Source organism: Pelecanus crispus, chromosome 4, assembly GCF_030463565.1.
Source record: "Pelecanus crispus isolate bPelCri1 chromosome 4, bPelCri1.pri, whole genome shotgun sequence".
Classification (NCBI taxonomy): domain Eukaryota; kingdom Metazoa; phylum Chordata; class Aves; order Pelecaniformes; family Pelecanidae; genus Pelecanus; species Pelecanus crispus.
This window is the reverse complement of record NC_134646.1, coordinates 16876747-16895856: the sequence shown is the minus strand read 5'-3', so window position 1 is coordinate 16895856 and position 19110 is coordinate 16876747. Positions and strand designations below refer to the sequence as shown.

Genomic DNA, 19110 nt, shown 5'->3' with positions numbered 1-19110 from the left:
GGAACTCAAATCAAAAAAAGCCTTTCTTGTGGGGGCTGTGAGGGAAATACTTTCTCTTCATTTGGTTCCAGTCTCACATGCCAGCTCCCTTCCCTGCCTAGGCAGTCTCTGCTAGACTAGGACTGTTTTGTTTTCAGAAACAATTTTCCCCCTCTGGAAATATTCTGTTATGTTACTGAATCAAAGATCCACATTTCAGGGCAGATGATTTAAATGCAAAACCAGTATTCATATCAGACAGGGGAAAAGCGGGCTCCTTCTGACGGCAAGTTTGAGCAGCATAACCTGTACAGGAAATCGAAGTACAAAGCCAAGGTTTGTTTGGCCCCACCACCCCGCCTTTCTTCCTCCCCCCCCCCCCCCCCCCTTTTTTTTTTTTTTATTAAACAGTTCTTTAGGCTGCCTCTGCCTGGGTTTTTACCTTCTACAACTTGCCTGCTGTGGTACGCCCAGAGTGCACTGACGTTACCGTTCCCACATAAACCGTGACATACCATCGTTGTCGGGGGACACTCCACGAAATACTCACTGCAGCGGACGTGGTCTTTGGTGCTTGTTGCCGTGCTCAACCTCAAGCCAGCACCCCGCCTCTCACTGTGCTTGGGTGATGTGGGCAACGCTGGGCAGCCCGAGAGCCTTCCTAGGCGGCATTCCTGTGTCCTTGCAAGGGCAGATGGTAGATGGGAGCCAGGCAGTATGGGCTCGTGGAAGTGAGTTTCAGGGAGGTGAATTTTCCTCAGACCTGCCAGCTCAAAATCAGTGTAGACAGAGCTCTTTTGATGTGACAGCACTGTAGATTCAAGCAGTTTCCTGAGTGCTTCAAAGCGGTTGTCGGTTTCTTCAGCAGGTGGAGTGAGCGATTTAGGATGCTGTGCTGAGGGACAGGCTGCTATAAGTAATACCTTGGCCCAGTAGGTCATCTGTGACTTGAGTGATAGCATGCAGTTGAACAAATGCACTGTTCTTTTGTCTTGAATGTGAGCTCTGCATCTGTATCTAGTGAATAACATCTAAAAAATGAACATCTTTGAAGCAGATGGTTAAAAAAAAAAACATTTACAAGATATTCTGAGACTCGTATGGCATTCATAACAAGAACAGGGGGTTTGGCCCATTCTACTACATGGGAACAAACCCCTACATTTTCTTTCTGCGGATGTGCATATTGAGCACATTAAAATGTGTGTTAAGCAGATTGTCTACTCCAGGGACATCCAAAATAACGCCGAAGTTTCGTGCTCTGAACCCTGTGTTTGGACAGTAGGCTGCAAGAGGAGTGGCTGAGCACTTGCAAAACCACAAAAATATGTCAGTAGGAGAAAAGAAGCAGGTTTTACTGATTTTATAGAATTGGTGAAATGAATAATAATCAGTCTAGTCATACTGGAATATATTTAGAGTTAGAATTGGGAAACAACTTTTCTGCTATAAAATAATTTGTAACTCTAAACAGAATAAAGTTTCTTTAAGTAAATGATCTTAATTTAATCAGTTAATTTAAACAGAATCAGATTTCTGTGGTTTGGATTTTTTTTCACCTTAGTGTGCTATAGTGTGTACTTGTAATTTTTGAGGCAGTTACTTTATTATCTGCCACAGAAAGGTAGTTTATGGTCCTTTTTCCTTATTCACAGTCATTAATAACATATTCAACCCATGAACGTTCAGCGATTTATGCACAGTTCAGTTCAGCTGAATACTATTAATATCCCATTCTAACCACTAAAAACAGTTATCACAAGATAATATTAGGTCAGAACACAGGGTAGGCTGTTTAAATTGTATTATTGATTGCTGCTTTGTGAAGATTTTCCTCAGTTGTGTTTAAACTATGAGCTTTTATTTGCTACTGGCTTCTAGGAAAGATGGCCTGGCAGCGTAATTTGAATTGAGATGTCTAGCTTTTGATGTCCAGTTGAACTTACATGCTTAATATAGTTTCATTTCATATACAAATTATCTAGTTCCAGGCTTTTTGAAGACAAGGCTGCATCTTCAGTTACATCTTCTGAAGTGGAGAATATTTACTCGTCTGCTACTGAAGTTGCTGCTGAAGTTAATGTTTTTATTAATTAATTTTATTAATGCAGTACTTATTCTGGAATTTATGCAGATGGAGAAAGCAAGAAAGACTTGGGTTTACAACTGGGTTTTCAATCAGTTTAGTTTGTGTGTGTCCTGTAGACATTTTGTAGTCTGCCACCCACCCTCCCTGGGGGGTGGATTGGTAGTATACCAGCTGGTGTGTTCTGTTTGTAAAATGTGAGATAATCACTGCTGTAAGACTACAGTCCTAGTGTCTGTAGAAATGTATTTGGGAATACTGAAGAGAAAGAATAGCTACGAGAACCACGTCTTTTTTTAAACATCATCCAACTAATTTATTAGGATCCGCATATTTTTTTAATAATGCGGTTGCTTTCATGGACTATGTGTATATGTATTTGGGTGTGTTAAGTTTCTTCTTCAAGAACAATTTTATTTCAGAGTGAACTTACTGGATTCCTAGGAAAACAAACCCATTTTTTGCTCCTTCTATTTAAACCATGGTATTTGACTCCTCTTGAGTATGTATTCATTATCTTAAAATAGAAACAACCTCCCCTCCTTGTGCTCAGAATCAACATTATTGTTGAATTCCCAGGCCTAGGAGAATACTGGTTGCATTACAAGCAAGTAATTTTCCATTCTGTATGGTGGAAGAAACTGTCAATTAGTACAAAAAGGGTTAATCATGTTACCCCTTTTTAAATACCCCTTTGTTTTGTCTGTCCTGTGTTTGCAGAAGAAGACACAATCAAATGGCAAACCTGTGTTTTTGTTCCTTTTCAAAAATCCCTGACAAGCCCATGACACAGGCTACTGCTGTAGCTGTACATTTCTATTCATTATTGATGACTTGGGGCCAGGCAGGCAGCACAGAACACAAGCAATATAGATTACCATATTGGGGGCTGGGTTTTTGGGGGGTTTGTGTATACGCGTGCGCACACACACATGCGTGTGTGCATTTTGGTTGGGTTTGGCCTTTGAAATACCCAGTTCTGAGGGGAAATCATATCTGGGAATAGTAGTGGAAACAGATTGAATGAGCTTTGTGATACGTTTTAGTAAAACAATTCAGAGCACTTAGACGAAAGGAAAAAAAGAATGTATGAGTGAGCTCACTCTCAAACTAATTATTAATAGCATAACTTTCCAGCAGACTTGGAAATGATCCTGAATGGTCCTGAGCATCATTTACCCCGGGGGGTTTGGAGGGCACTTCTCACCTTACAGAGAGTAGTTAGCACCTTGGCTGATGAGACATTTTCCTGACAAAACCAATGTAAGCTGTCTAATTTATCTATAACAATAATTATAGATGAACTAGGCTGTTGGTTTGACTGGTGGGGGCGGGGAGGTGGTATCTCATTTCATAGGTACCACAGACCAAACCCAGAGTTTGGGTGGGTGTGAGAATTATGCCAGCACTTCAGTGATAGGTTTTAAGTGGTATTTCTGAATAGTAGATCACCAAGAGACCTTTGCAATGCTAAGAAAATGTTTTACTACTGCTGTTTCATAATTAATCCTTATAGGTTTTTATTGGTACAACACTCCTGCCCTTTATATAAAGTTTTTATTTTCTTCCATATGTCAAAGAGGGGTTGTATAAAATCTCCTATATAAAACAGTGTTTTATACTTGCGCTGTTTGAGGTTCTTGGCTGGAAGAAAAATGAGGGAGATAGGTGTTTATCTAAACATAGTCTTTATGTTAACAAAATGAAATGTGCTTTGGTTCATATATCGATGGTGTGTTTGTACAGAAACTGTTCTACTTAAATAGTTTTCAGTTACAAGGAGAGCTATAGAAAAATAAGTAGAATCGATTTTGATAACTGCTTATAACTGCTTCTGTAGTATTTGTCATAGCTTTTCTTTGCGGTTTCTGTAATTTTTCCTTTACACTTCTGTTTTCTTTCATGCAACTGGTTATCACAGCAGGAAAAGTGAATTCACGGTTTAGTTAATTCAAAGCTTATTGTGTCAAAATATTTATAAACATTCAGCAGAATAAAATACTGAGTGCTAGAGGGTGATTAGGTCCAGCTCACAAGGAAGGACAGAAAAGGGACCCCTTGCTCTGTTGGATCTCTGACTTCGGACATAGCTGTTTCAATTGTTTTACATGTAGAACCCTTTAAAGTAAGACCGGTGTAGAGCATAAAAACTGCTTTCTCTTTTTTTGGGAAGGAGAGGTGAGGGGCCATTGCAGTGGAAGAGGGGCACTTTGCTATTCCAAAAAGCAGTGTCAGTCAAAGCAGAATGTTTGCTTTAGTGTATTCCTTCCATTTCTGTGGTTCTAGTTTCTCTTGTTGTGACTCAGTACTCTTTAATGTGTTTCAAAATACAGAATCAACTCTAGGGCTAATTTAACAGTAGAACTTCTGTTTTAGGAGGTTCTTTTCCCTGGAAGGTCCCACAGCACCATCTAGTGTGCCATCCTTTCCTATTGCCAAAGGGTTTTGTGATAGCAGAGGTGCTGAGGCTGGCACGTTTTGCTAGTAATGTCTTAGTAATTAACATTAGTATTTGCAGGTTACTCAACACAGACCCAAATACAGGAGAAATGTAGATCCTTTGTAACTTTCTTCTGCAAGAAAACAGACGTAAAAATTCGGTGGAAAAATAAATTTTCTTCTAAAATGTATATGTTACTGCATTTCTGTTTTCTACATAAAAAACAAAGGAGAAATTGTGGTGCATCCTTAACACTGCACTAACATACCTTGCACTTAACATACACCCCAAAACATGTAACTGTAAGTTTATTATATCCTTATTATACATCAAACTCTTCATCAAGAAAGGGCCGTGCTTACACCTGCAGACACCCTAATCCTACAATCTGTGCATCTTTCCTCCTCAGTCCCAGTAAGGTCATGCTATATGGTGTGGGAACCTGCCTGCATTGTCGAAATTACAGGATTATGTCAAAATGATTTTTGCAAAGACAGGGGGATTGCTCTGAAATACGCATGGGTGTGGATGATTGAGAAGTTTCTTTCTCCCTTTTATGCCTCCTCTAGGGAAGGCCCACCTAATGGCAGTGTATAAATGCAGTTCCTATGCTGACATACAGAATTATACTGATCTTGTTCTCTGCTGACACTGCATGAGAAATAAATTTGGATAGGAACAGACAATGGTTTAATGAGCCAGAATTAGGAAAAGTATTGTGCGTATGAGGAAGTTTTAAAAGATTCTTATTGAGGTGGGAGGTAAAGGAGAGGAAGAAAGTCTTGAGGACAGGAATGATGGTCAGCAAAAGCAACTGAAGAGGAAATGGGAAACAGTTGGAGCTACAGGCTTGGCAGTATCATTGAATGCACTGAAGATGTTAACAAGAGAGATTACTTGAACATGTTGCACGAGAGAGACAACAAAAAGTTGCAGGAAGTTGTTACAAGTTTGAGTGGGGAATATGGCTTGATCCCGTTCCAGATATGTGCGCAAAGGCCCACCAAAATCTCCTTTGGTCACGCATAGTGCTGTGGAGCTGCTGCAGTAGCAGGAAATTGCAGAACTTGGGAAGTATGGCCAGAAGCAGTTCCCCAGCAGCACTCCGCCACCTACTGTAGGAGCTATTCCACACTCTGCCAGACAGCTCCCATCTAATTGAATTTCATTTAGTTATTTTAAAAATATTGCTAATACAGGTTATGAGGTTTCAGAATGTTTGATGGAAGCACTCATTTCCAGCTCTGATTCAGACTTCTGTTGTATTTTGTGCATAGAATCATAGAATCATTTAGGTTGGAAAAGACCTTTAAGATCATCAAGTCCAACTGTTAATATCATTCCAGTATCACCTGCAAAGACCCAAGAAGTTTTTATAGTTGCTTTAAAACTTCAGGGTCCTTACTACTGTGTTCTGAAATACTCTGTTGCTGTGTAAGAAGAAAGTTTCTGATGTGTTGAAGATGCCCTCTGCTGGGAAGCCAGGCAAACTAGGCTTACATGGCGTTTTACCTTTCTGAAATACTCCTGTCGTACTCTTGGCTTAACTCTCAATCCAGTACTAGAACCTCACCCCTCAACCTTACTGAAAAAAATGCTTTCTCCTTTTGGTTTTATTCTTAACACTCAATCTGTGACAAGTGTGGTAGTGTTACTGCCAGCAGTTCAGATCACTTTATTTCTCAGTTTCTAGGTTCTGTTGTGTTGGAAGAAACAAATTCTGTCTGCCTGCATTCCTTTTGATTCCAGTTCATTTTCATACTTGCATAGAATGTGTGTGAAGGGAACATCTGCCATTAGTAATTATTAACAAATAGTGGAAATGCTTTTGATTTCTACTATTATCTGATGCTAGTATGCTTTTGAAGTTGGTGGGGTTTTTTTGGTTGTGTGGTGGTTTTTTGTTTGTTTTTTTGTTTTTTTTTTAAATTTCCCTTCCCAAGGTAGAGGTCCCACTAGGTTGACACCACAGAACAAAGGTGGTACAGTGTCTGGAACAATTCACAAAGTACTATGCATAATCTCATGGTTGATGTGAAATCTGGTTTATTTTGTCCCCTCTGATAAAGCAAAATCCATTTTGACATAGCGCTTCTAATTTTACAGTTTGTTATTAAAATCCAATATTGGCCTAATTGGATGAGTTGCAGCTATTGTTGTGGTACTTATTTATAATTATAGTTGAATTAGGGTTAAGTAGAATTGTATTTTCAATTTTGTATTACAGTGCATTGCCTTGTTGTTGTACAGTGTTTATGAATTTAACAAAAATGTGTGAATTTAACTTCATGCCCTTTTCAATATCTTTTCAGATTTTCCTATTATTTGTTGTTGGGAGGATGGGTGTATTTAGCATCCTAAAAAGCATCAATTCATAAGCCTCTGTTCTTCCCAGCATTCAGATCAGTCATTTAATATAAAACAGGACAACAAAGAGCTAAATTACATATTTTGTTTTGAAGTCCTACAGCTGTTATAAGCCTTCTCAGAACCAGCAATGTCACTGGAGTAGCTGACAGAAAAGGAATGTATGGTCGGAGACTTCTACAGGCCTGTGTTTTGCACCTCTTCTGTTCTCCTTCATTTGAATAGACCGAGAGTTGGCTTTGAGTGCTGTTGTGGTCTTTTCTCTATCATGTTCTTGAGAACACTGAACAATAAGCTTTTTGACCTTTAGGAGAGCCCACTTTTTTTTCCTTTGTGATGGTACCAGATTTTTTGAGAACACCTGTTTATCTGTATTCTGTCAGAACTTTGGTACTAGCTGTCTATTGCTCATGAACATACCTAATTCAGACCTAGAAGTACTTTTCTAGAGGCAAGGTTCTCTTTTTGAAATGTAAAACATTATAAAGTTGTCTGGAAATTTGTTAAAAACAAAATAAAGAAAAAGAATTTTAAAAACCCCCACACTTCCAAGCACAAAAGTAAGGAAACAAAAGACAGAAGAAGAAATAGAAATAATAAATGTTTCAAGGTAAAGTCTATCTCTAATGTTGTAATCAGAAAAACTGCACAGATTTGGGGGGGGGGGGGGGGGGGGGGAGGGGGAAGGGTGAGGTTTTTTGCTGCTCTTTCTTTTCCAAAAAGTGCCAGTGATTCTTGAAATAAAACCGTGTGAGAAATACCGCTGTACACAGATGAAGATTGAGTTTCAGTTCTCATTCACGCTTGTCTTCTGATGAAATTATCCAGAGTTCATAGCCATTTTTCTTGCACCTTACCCTATCAGTAGTAATGGAAATGCTGGCCAGTTAACTTTTTACTAACCTTTATTCAGTTTATAACATAACACTGATTACACTTTTGCTCCTTTTGTGTCCTGCTCTGATGAAACATTCAAGAACATCTGTAGATTTAAGCACGAGTACATAATTGATTCCAGAAAATGCACATTTGTTCAGAACCTTGATTACAAAAACTTTTTCTTTTTCTTTCTAGCCCTACTTCTTAAGACAAATCAGATGTGACTTTGGTTAAGTTTTTTTTCACTAGTAATTGCCACATGTGTGTCATACTGATGACCTGTAAGAATGAAGAAAAATTGCATGGGAAATTTGTGGGTAAAAGAAACGAAGCAAAGTGCACATGTATTTCATGCCTCATTACAATAATCCTTACTCATCTTCTACCATGTGTCCCTCTGGATCTGTGCCCACCTTCCTCTTACTATTTGCATAATTTCTTTCTTAATGATTTGCCATCGTAGTTTCAAATCCATTATGTTACTTCCTTTTGCTGTCTGATTTGGCAGCCAATTACATGTATTGATTCTACATATTCTTTTGGAGAATAAACACCCTTTTAATAGCTGCTCTACAGCAATGCTGTACTAGATGAAACCTATAGAAAACCTCTTAACATCTTTATCTATACAAGGCAAATAACAATTAAATGGATCTCTAAGTATGTCCTTGGTGTTAGTGTATGTTTATGTACATGCTCGCACACACAAGCCTGTATTTAAACTCTCTTAATTTAAAAGACGTGTTTCATAATCTTTGCTGTAAGAAGAAATGTGTTTACAGGTATCTGACTATTCCAGCTCCTATGTTGTATCAGTGTCTCAGGTCAGGCTAAGATTTTTTTTTCTTCCCTTTCCACTAAAATCGAAATATATTCAGTCAGTCTTTCACATCAGAGGTGTAAATGGATTTCTTGAAAGTTTTTCTGCTGATAGCGAACGGCAATCACTTTACAACTTTGACTCCATTGTGGGCAGCAGTTGGAAAGCTTAACACTCCACCCGAACTTCGAAGACGCTAAAACTGTGTAATGACCTTGGATTCTCAAGGGCAGATGCTCAGCTTCTGCTGGAAGTGCTAATCTACAATCTGTTTATCTCCATACACTATATATTTGACAGCACTTGCCTGGAAAGCAAGGCAGGGAAAAGCATAGTCAAATTCAGTTACTTTTTCCTCTCTGGTGTTAGTGTCCAATGGACTTAGAAACGATAGTCTTTATTTTAATTTTTAGCTTCCTTTGGGCTTTTCAGTCTGTCGTAGTCTTCGAAAGCAGCCACACTGCCAGCGTCAGAATCTGCTCGTCTTTGTGAAGCCTCTGCTAGCGCATGAGCTGGACCGCGTAGAGTAACTGTTTTCTTCCATCTCTTCTTTGTTCTGAGTGAATCAGATTTTGGTTTTACCTTCAAAACCTAAATCATTGTCTGTATTTTCTATCAGTAGGCTTTAGACTCAATGTGCTCTATATATTATTCTTTAGTGCGTACAAATTGACATGCATCACACAACACTTATGCACGTTTCTAACAAAGAGGTAGTGTGTTGAAGGAAGGCAGTGTGTGCAGGGAAAGTTAATACCTTTTTTTAGACAGATATACTTTAGTCATGTAAACCCTTCTTCAAATCTGGAACAGAAACCTAAAGAGAAGGGCTTTTGCACATAAAAGCATGACAGTGTTTTCAGGTAACATAGAAATGGGCTTCATGCGCCCAAAGTTTGTTCTTTACAAACTCCATCAGTCAGTCTGATAACAGAGGTTCTCTCCCCTAGCAAATCTTGCCTTGCTTGCACCCGTAAACCATCACAGTCACCACAGCACTACTGACTGAAAAAAACCCCTTGGTTTTAATGTAATTCCTGTGGTTTTTCAAACTGGTGCTCCTTATCAAAATAAAACATTAAAATCAAATTATTCTGATTCAGCAACAGCATCTATTTTTTAATATGAACTTGTCTGTTCTGTCAGGTAATTGTTTAGCTTCCCAGGGAATTGTGTATCTGTTGCAAATGGGAAAATTCAACCTTGTAAATCCTTTCTGTGGTGAGGCAACAGGAAACTTCCTTCTGATTATTAAGATCACCAGGTTTAATATCAAAATTCTGTAAAGAATTGCTAGAATTGACCTTTTGAATGCTAGATTTTCAACAAGCTCAGTCAGGAATCTTTTTATGATGTATACCAGGATTCTTTTCCTCTCTGCTTACAGAATTATGAAAAAGTGTTACTGTCACAGAGGTAAACTTTCCTTTTGTGACATTATATGCTTTGAATTAGCAGTGGCTGTTGCCCATTGTGTTAATATCACCAAGCTTCTAAAGCAAATATATACCAAGTCACAGGCCCCATCCTGAAGAGGAAGGACACCATCTTTGTTTATCAAGAAGATAAAGGGGAAGGTTGTTTTGGTTTGGTTTTTTTACCTTTGCATTTCTTTGTAACGTGTAAAATTGCTATGAAATGTACTGAGGCATGAAGCGCGTAAGAAATGACTAATGGTGCTGAATCAATGAGTTCCTTCAGATTTAGGGGAGAGCTGGCTATATTCACCAGCTGGCAGTGTGCTCTCTTCTCCCTGCACTCAATGCTCATTTGGAGTACAGGATGCTTTTGGTATATCGCCTCCTGCTCCATCCATGCTCATGCGAAGGTCTGAAGGTGGAACCCTGCTGCAGTGGTGTTCTGCCATCCCAAAACTACAGGATGCTTAGGGAATACTCAGGCACTTGGTAATATTTGATCTGTGCAGTGTAGTTGTTAGTGGGGAAAGGAGAAGAAGGGGAAAGTCTGGCTCACGTATTCTTAGTAGTAGTTCATAAAAGCTGGAGTTTGGTTATTCTGATGAAGTGACTGCTGTATCTACATTATACAGATCTTACCGTCAGTTTTCTGTTCTAAGCATCATAGATGCTACTGTACACAAGTGTCAGTTCAGCTCTTAGTGCCTTCTCCCTTCCTCAACTTTTGTTTCTTCTTCTATAGCTGATATACTTGAACACCTATATTTCTTCATAACTGTTACCCGCATTTTCGCCTAGGCCTCCCTGTAAACAGTGACTCCCTGAAGCAATTCTTATTGCTTCTACTTCTTCTCTTTCTAGTCTTTTATGATCTATCTCAGCTGTGACATTTGCAAAAAGATAAATGATTATGGATAGCTAGGCTGTGGGGCAGTCAGATATGGCATATATTATTTATTTCAAAATATGTTTTTAAATTCTGCGGAGCCTTCAAGTTGCACAGTTTAACTGTTGCCTCCTCAATCCATCTTGTCTGCTATCATTTGTGGCATTTACTTGTTGCATTTTGTTTTAAGAGCACAATAGGAACTTTCTGCCTAATGGGCTGTCTGGATGTGAGACTTTTTGCGGACCTAGAAAGCAAATACAAAATTAGTCATATAAGGTTTTTCTTTATATTAGCTTCTAAAAGATTGAAATAAAGTTGTGTTACTCAAGGTTAAATGAAAAGCAGGGGACAACTTTTTTGTTCGATTGCTTTTCACTTGGAGCTAAAAAGAAACAGAAAATAAGCATCCTTTTAGATGGATGCGAGCAAGTTTTGGACTTTTGTCCTTTAAACAATAAGGTTTGTGAATACCTGAAAGACCAGTAATTCTTGAGACATATCTGGATGAAGGAATAGTCTTGGCTTAGAGAAGTTCTGAGCAAGCTTTGTGAATTAGCATGCATTAAATGATAGAATCATTTTATTGAGCAATAATAAAATATTGAAGTCAGAAGGAAGGATGATGGGGAATTGCTATTTGCAGCTATGAAACTGATGCATGTCATGTTAACTCCCAACCCAAACAGCTCATTTTAAGATTTGCTCTCATGAAACTTAAAATCCTCTATTTTGTCCAATCATCAGCTTTAAACCTGCTCCTTGTCAGTGAAGACAACAAATCTTTTTGCTTGTGTCTGCCTGGGGGATGTGGAAAGCTGAGGTGGTCCTGTGTGATTAAATTAGATGAAAGACTTGCCTTCTACCAGTGAGACGCAAAGTCTAATCAAGTGAAATGAGTTTTGAGATCTCAGCTCATTTCCTTGGGGAATATCAGTTTACATTATACAGTCACGACACCTAATTCATCACAGTTGATGCGGCTTTTGCTCAGAAGAGGACCTGGGACTGGGTAGCATGGGACTTGATCGCAAGTCTCCCCCCTGAGGAGGAGCAGCTTAGTGGAGTTAAGATACGGCATAGTGAGGGGAGAGCTTTAATATGTTTTTTAAAATAATTGATTTATTCTGTATATCAAATCTTTTAGAATAGAGGGGCTTAGGTGCAAAATGGGGAAAGCCAGAGGTAAAAAAAGATACTTTGTACTGAGTATGGTTTATAAAATGATCAACATACAGATGTCAAAGAGCGTACACAGTGAAGAGCAAAGCTGAACTTCTTGTCACTCAATTTCCATGATGTTGAATGTTGTTTGTGTATTTCCATGCACTGAGGTACAAGGAAGTAAAGAGTGTTCTGCTTCCCTGACTAACGCACATCTTTTTTTATTTATTTCTTCTAGGGCATTGTAATAACTCCACTTCTGCTTCTGCTTTTTGTAAGTATCTTGATCTCAAGATGTCTTTTTACTGGGTAATCTTGCACCTATTAGTATATTTAAGATGTAGATTTGGGTGAGTTAACAACACTTAAATAAGGAGGAAGATTTTTCTGGTCAGTATTTGAAATAAACTGCATCCCAAAAAGGCCATCAAAGTGTGTCACAGTCAAACACTTCCTGCACTTCATTCCAAGAGGACCAAAATCCATTGTCCTTGCAGAATCACAAACTCAGATGCTATTAGTCAGGCTGGGTAAAATACAAACACTTGCCAAGTAAGATGATCACTCAGGAGATCTCTTGGAGAGCTTTCACATGCAGGAACTGGACAAGATTGTGATGATCTAAAATGGATCACAGGCCAATTGGGAAAGCACTGTTCAGATAAACAAAGCCTCACTCTTGGGCAAATAAGCCCATGGGTATTTTTGTGGCAGATGTTAGTGAGATAGCAGCAGCAAGACAAATTACTGGAGCCCCTGTGTACCACTAAATGTGATGCTGCTTCATTCCTGTTTGTCCAAGATTTCATTTTCAATCATTAGTCTTCAGTCAGGGCCTTGGTTCCTTACAGTTCATGGTAGAAGAAAAGGGAGAAGACCAAGTTTTATTATAAAGGTATGGATATCAGTCAGCATACAATGAAGAGACTTTAACAGATGGGTAATGGTGCTTTAATAAGTCCCTTGTCGGTTAGGAAGTCTTCATGCTTGTGGAGGATTTGCTGGCATGTATGGTATGGTATGGTATGGCCCTAGTGCAAGTTACTGAGGACTGTGGCTTTGTGAAGAACAGGGAAATAGGCTGAAGCACTTCAAGGATTTCAGGAGACGTATATGTTGTCTTCTATGTTTATCTTACTAGTTGCATTGTATGTAAGCCAGCACCCTGGAAAGGGGGGGTGAGTGTGAAGTTAGTCTGAAACAATTTGTAAATGGCATGCAAGTGAAACACTGTTTATAGTAGGGGTGCTTAAGCAGCATATGTACTGTATACAAATATAGCAGTGTATACTAAACAAGGATAAATAGTACTGTGAGAGTAACTGTAACGTTATCAACTACTACTTCAGTAAAGCTGTGTGGGAGGGTTTTTATTTTACAGTATTTTTATTTTACTATAACAAATTGTAATTCATCTGATGTAGCTATTTTTACACAAGAACTGCTTTGACCATATCATATGTATCAATACACACCAGCAAAGCTTTCTTGATATATCTGCGATGATAGACTTAACAGTAGGTTGGAAAATATAACTGTTCTAAGAAAAAAATGGGTGTTTTGTTATTCTAGCACTGAATACATTGATTCCAGATGGTCTGCCTCACTGTTTTCCCGTCATCTTCCCTCTTGTATGGAACGTGTTTCTTCCACAGGCATTATCCAGAGACCTGTACCTTTGTTTCTAAGTGACTGGAACTTCAGCTCTTTTTACTTTTGCTCACTGGCAACTTTCACTCTACTGTACCTCACTGAGTTTTGGTGCTCTGCATAGCCAAAAGGGCTATTTTCTGTAGAAATTGAAATGTTAAGGAATGATCTGCATACTTTTTTGAGCAAGATAAAGACCTTTCCTTTGGTGACTTTATGGCCAGATAACAAGATAGTCAGTCCCATAAATTGCAGTTTTCACTGTTACTTCTCAAAAGAGGTGGTAAATCTGTATGTGCAAGAACAGGAAGGCAAAGCGTATGCCTCTCTTCTTCCTACCAGCCCTGGAGACACTTGTATGAGAAGTGTGTAAAATGCACATTAATAGTTTTGCAGTTTGTAACATGATCTGGAGCTCTTCTTCTTGAGGAAAATACACACATGCATTATTTTTTCATCAGAGTGATAAACAAACTACTCTGGGGATGGGGGGAGTTACAAAAGCTGCGGTTTTCTGTCACAAAGCCCCAAAGTTGAGGACCTTCCTTGGATAGAAGAATATATCTTCTATAGAAATATTTCTGTATAAATATTTAAAACGCCTTGAGATCTTTGCTGAGGACCTGACACATGAAGAACAGCCATTCTGGTTAGCCCAGCAGCACATCGTGCCAAGATGAGGTCCACCTTCTCTGAAGGTTCAGTTTATCCAGTGGCAGGTATTTAGGATAGTGAACTAAATGTGCATGCCCTGATGCACTGTTCCTGTACCCTAGAACTCTGTGGTTTGGACTGCTGAAACCTTTTTTTTCTTGTGAATCTCTCTAATTTTCCTTTGAGTTTCCTGCTCAACACGTAGTGGATTCAAGCACACAGTTCACATGCTTCTGTTTGCTTGTTTATAACCTGCTGCTTGATCGTTTCATGTGGTACTGTGTAGTTACTGTGGAGTGAGAAACACTGACTAGTAATTTCCTGGTTATCTTTTCCGGACCATTCATTAGTTTAGTCATGCAACTTAGCCTTAGTGCTTAGTTAATAAAGGGTGGAATTTTCAAGTTTCAAGATAAAACTCTCATTTACCTCAACAGCAGCTGAGCTGGGCTTCTGAATACCATTCAGGGACCTTTGAAGTCAATGCCTTCAGTGAATTTTAATTCCTGAATTTGGTACTCATGAGCATTAACACTTCCACAGAGTCGTACTACAATAGTCTGAATGCTATATTGTATTAGTGATCTTATTTGTTAATCTCCCTGTGTACAGTGCATAAAATACCCTAAAGTGCTGCCAGAAACAAAAATACGTTGTTGTCCATTGGCTTGTTTATGTTACATAGCTTAACCTGCAGTAGCAGTTATAGTTTAAATTTTGCCCTATGTGCACCAGAGAGTATAACGTTCTGAACTGCCTTTTCTGTTCATAATTGCCTAGTAATGTAAATATAAATTGTCTAAACAACATTGATAAAGACATGTTGAAACTTATAATAAATAATGCATTTAATGCAAATAATTTATCATCTTAAATGAATGGTGTTGAACATAAGATTGTCAGTTACACTTCTGAACAGTGGATTTCTACTATGAAACTTCGTGTGTAAAGCTTACTCAAAAGAAGCATTCTAAGAGGTTCTGATTGATTTTAATGAAACTTTAAAAACTGTGCACATAATTACTGGACTGTATCTTGTGAGGTTGCCTAGCTAGACTTTAAAGAATAACTGCCTTCACTGTGGATACCTTTGATTAACATTTTACCTAATAAGAAGCTATTGAATCTGGTTTCCAGATGCGTTAATCTGCAAAATCATCATCTTTATATTAACCCCTACTATTAACAGTTAATATGTTATATTCCCAGCAAAGTTGTTATAAATGGGCAATTTCCCATAAACTATATATAATTAATTAGAGTTCATATATGTGGTAAGCAGGAGTGTTGAAATAAAGTGCTGTAAGATACATCAGTTTCAAGTTAACACGGGGTTATGCTGTTCACATTTCTTTGCAACACTCTGCGATGTTTCATTAACAATGATTAGGAGTCTGTGTACCAAAGCATTCAGAGAAGGATGCTGTCTGTCATGCTCTTGCCAGGTCTTATACTTAGCTGAAGCCAGAGGTAACAGATTGATCATGAAGTTTTTAAAGCAGAGAAATAAGTTTTATTTTCTCAAAGGCATTTGGGGAAAAAAATCCCACCAACTAGAAACTGAAGCGTAGACTAAATTTTGCTTTTGGAAATAACTGTATTGCTATCAATAAATAATGACTAGGAATAGGTTAAGTAATGCCTGAGGAAGTTAGTCACTTGGGTATGACTGTTCATCCTTACTTACCATATGACTTGTTCTCTATGTTCAGTTTAGTTATTTCCTTTAGTAATTGTAGTAACAGTTTATGATTTGTAATAACAGTTTATGATTTGAATTCTTAAGTATGCTGCATTTGGGCACATTTACATTACTTAAGGACAGTTAAACAAAAGGTGTCATCATACTGTGAAGATAATAGTGCTGTGATCTCTTTAATAACCTTGAGATGTCAGCACCTTTTTATGATGTCTCATTTGAAAGACAGAACTTCAGGAGCAGTGCACTCTGCAAGAGTTGTAGCTGTATCATCTCACTTATATGTCCTTGGATTGTAACTTTAGTCATGAAAAACAGGAGTATGTATGAATGCAGGTGTATTTTCATTGAGGGATTTCATATGCCTTTGTATTGCACAGGATGGAGACCAGCCTGATGCTTCAGCAAGGTCATGTCTCTTAGATTTGCCCTAGAAGCAGAATGAGCATAGATATTGTCCTACCATGTAAGAGGAGGATGCAGAGTGACCTTTCTTGTGTGAACATAGCTCTGTTCTTTTCCAGCTGCATTGGGATAGAGTTGCCCTCTCTGTCCTTGAAGTCGTTAGAGCATGTGGACTGGCGATTTTGCCAAGCCACACAAGCTTATGATTTTGTTGATTGTGTTTGGTATCAAAATACATGAAGTCAGTCATCTGCACACCTGTTGGAGCCAAATGAGATGCTGTGGTTTTTATGGCACAGTATCCCAGCTCTGCCACATTCTTGGTACCCTGACTGTTGGGACTCAATGCCTGATGGATGTGATCTCTTCAGTTGCTGGAAGCACGGCCAGTTAGCTATCAAAGTAACAAAAGTGAAGGTGTGCGAATCTGTGTATTTTTACTGAAAGCCTTCAAAGAAAATGTTAGAGATAAGTAATTGGTTTACATTTTTATGTACTTTACATTCTTCAGAAGCATGTCTGCAAACCGGTTAATGTGGAATGTTAAAGAGCCAATGCAAAATTCATGTGTATTTTTAAAAATACGCTTGGCAAAAACCTCCCATGTAACTGTCATGCGTTGCTCCCACGTTTGCTGTTTTACCATAGAAGATTACCATGACATTTGTGTCAAAATGGAATCTTCCCAAGGTTTTATCAGCTTGCTCGTTTTCTTGACTTGTTCAGTGATGTTTTCTTTTCTGGTACCCTCTCAAATTTCTGAATTTTATAGTAGGTATTTTTATGGTGGGATTGTAGTGGAGATGCTGTAAGTACTGGAAAATAGCACTGCTGAAAGAATTCAGGAGTAGACAAGTGATGGAAATTCTCTGCAAATATTTCAGAGGAAACTGAAATAAAATGACTGGTGAATAAGGACATGAATGAAACTAGAAGCTGATTGAAATACTGAAGTGAAAAGCTTTCCCAAATATTAACAATCCTTAGTTTAAAACATTGTTTTAAAAGTTGTTGATTGTTCTCAAATTTTTGCCAAGTCTTCTCCAATCCTGTGTATTTCAGATAAATCTTTTTATTAAAAGGAGCTGTCATTACATATTTTTTTAAGCAGGATTTCTACACACTGTGTCTTGTTTTTCCTCTCAAGTACTTGCTAAATGAGAGTTGATACCAGTCAAATGAATCGTTAAATATGCAAATATTTGAGTAGCTGGAAAGCCTTGGAAGTTGATAAGGAAGTTGCAGCTAATGGATTTCACTAGTATGTGACAAAAGGCTGATTGGGGGGGGGGGAGGAAGGGAAGCAGCGTAGTGCATTAGCTGTTAACAGATCAACTCATTCATGTGGAAGATTTAAAGTGCATCATTATTTCTACCTGGTTATTTACCTCACCGTTTCCTTTCTCTTTAATCATTGGGAAGACAAAATTCTCTAATCTCATCCAAACTGTTTAGGATTTACCAGAACTTTTTAATGATTGCTGTGAAATATTTGCTTAATCATTTTATTCCTTTTTCAAATTCACCTTTTATGGCTTTGTTATATAAATTGCATACAAATAACAGGGGCCCTCCCTCTTCCTGATGCACACACACAGAAAATATTGTAAATTTGTCTAGGTAGAAGACTCTAAAATATGTAAAGTTTCTGTGGAGGACTTTTTCTTTTCTACTTGGTTTTGTTCTTGAAATTTTCATCTCTAGAATGCTAGGGGAGCCTTTTAAGTACACATCCTGTTTCTACACAGCAGAAGCTAACCACACATCTCAATAGGATCATAGAACTATAGAACTATAGAACAGGAGGATCCCGTCCCAACTCACCCAGTCCACCTCTTTTCCATGCTGTGCAATTCACCTCAAAACTGAACACGATCCAACTTAAAAGTAAGGATTTTTGCTTTCCCCCCACCCTTGCAATACTAGAAACTTGTGTCTCTGGTGAGCAGAAACCTAATTTCCAGTAAGTATTTGTGATATGTGTTTTACCCATTTGTCTTTGTTGCCAATGTTTTCATACACCTGAACAGCACTTCTCTGAAGTTTATCACCTTGGCTCAGACATAGTGTACAATCCTGTCCTCTTTCCCAGTCTTCAGTCAGCTAGGCTAAACAAGCCATGCATTTCTAATCTTTAAAACATAAATACAAAACAAAACCCCAAACAAATTCCTTATTCTGAGGTGTTTTGTGCACCTGTTCCAGTTTTAATTCCTTCTTCAGCCCAGGTAATAAGAATTGTGCACAGTTGCACAGTATTTTTCACAAGAGCTTATCCAGGCCTTGTGCGATGTCACGAGTAGCCCCTACCTTGATTGATTTATTTCTTCTGGTATGTCACAGCTTCCTTTTTCATGGATACTTAATATTCATAGTTCTTAATTATCCTGTATTTAGTAATCTCTTTCTTTCCAGTTAGTCACACCCTTGTTTGCAGCAGAATTTTTGGATACTAGTCCTTAAGTCTCAGCTCTCCAAAGTTATTAATAATCTTAACTCCCATTTAGGTGCCTTTGGGTTGTATGCTTGATCTCATTTATTTGCATTAGTCCTCAATATCATTTTACTAGGGTAAAGTGGAAGAGTAGCTCTGGTATATTTCAGATTAAGTATACCTATGGTTATTTTTACAGCTCTATAAAAGGCTTTAAAATCAACAGGTA

General features: G+C 38.2%; 1 protein-coding gene across 2 annotated transcripts in view; it reads left to right on the top strand.

Annotated features, from left to right (window-relative positions):
- Positions 1–19110, top strand: part of SLC10A7 (solute carrier family 10 member 7) — a 148713-nt gene that overhangs the window by 86682 nt on the left and 42921 nt on the right. The window contains exon 6 of one of the 2 annotated variants that reach the window (XM_075709316.1): positions 12278–12313. The exons of the other annotated variant lie outside the window; for it this stretch is intronic. Coding sequence (XP_075565431.1) covers positions 12278–12313 — 36 coding nt within the window. The remainder of the gene's footprint in view (positions 1–12277; positions 12314–19110) is intronic. 2 annotated transcript variants of the gene reach the window in all.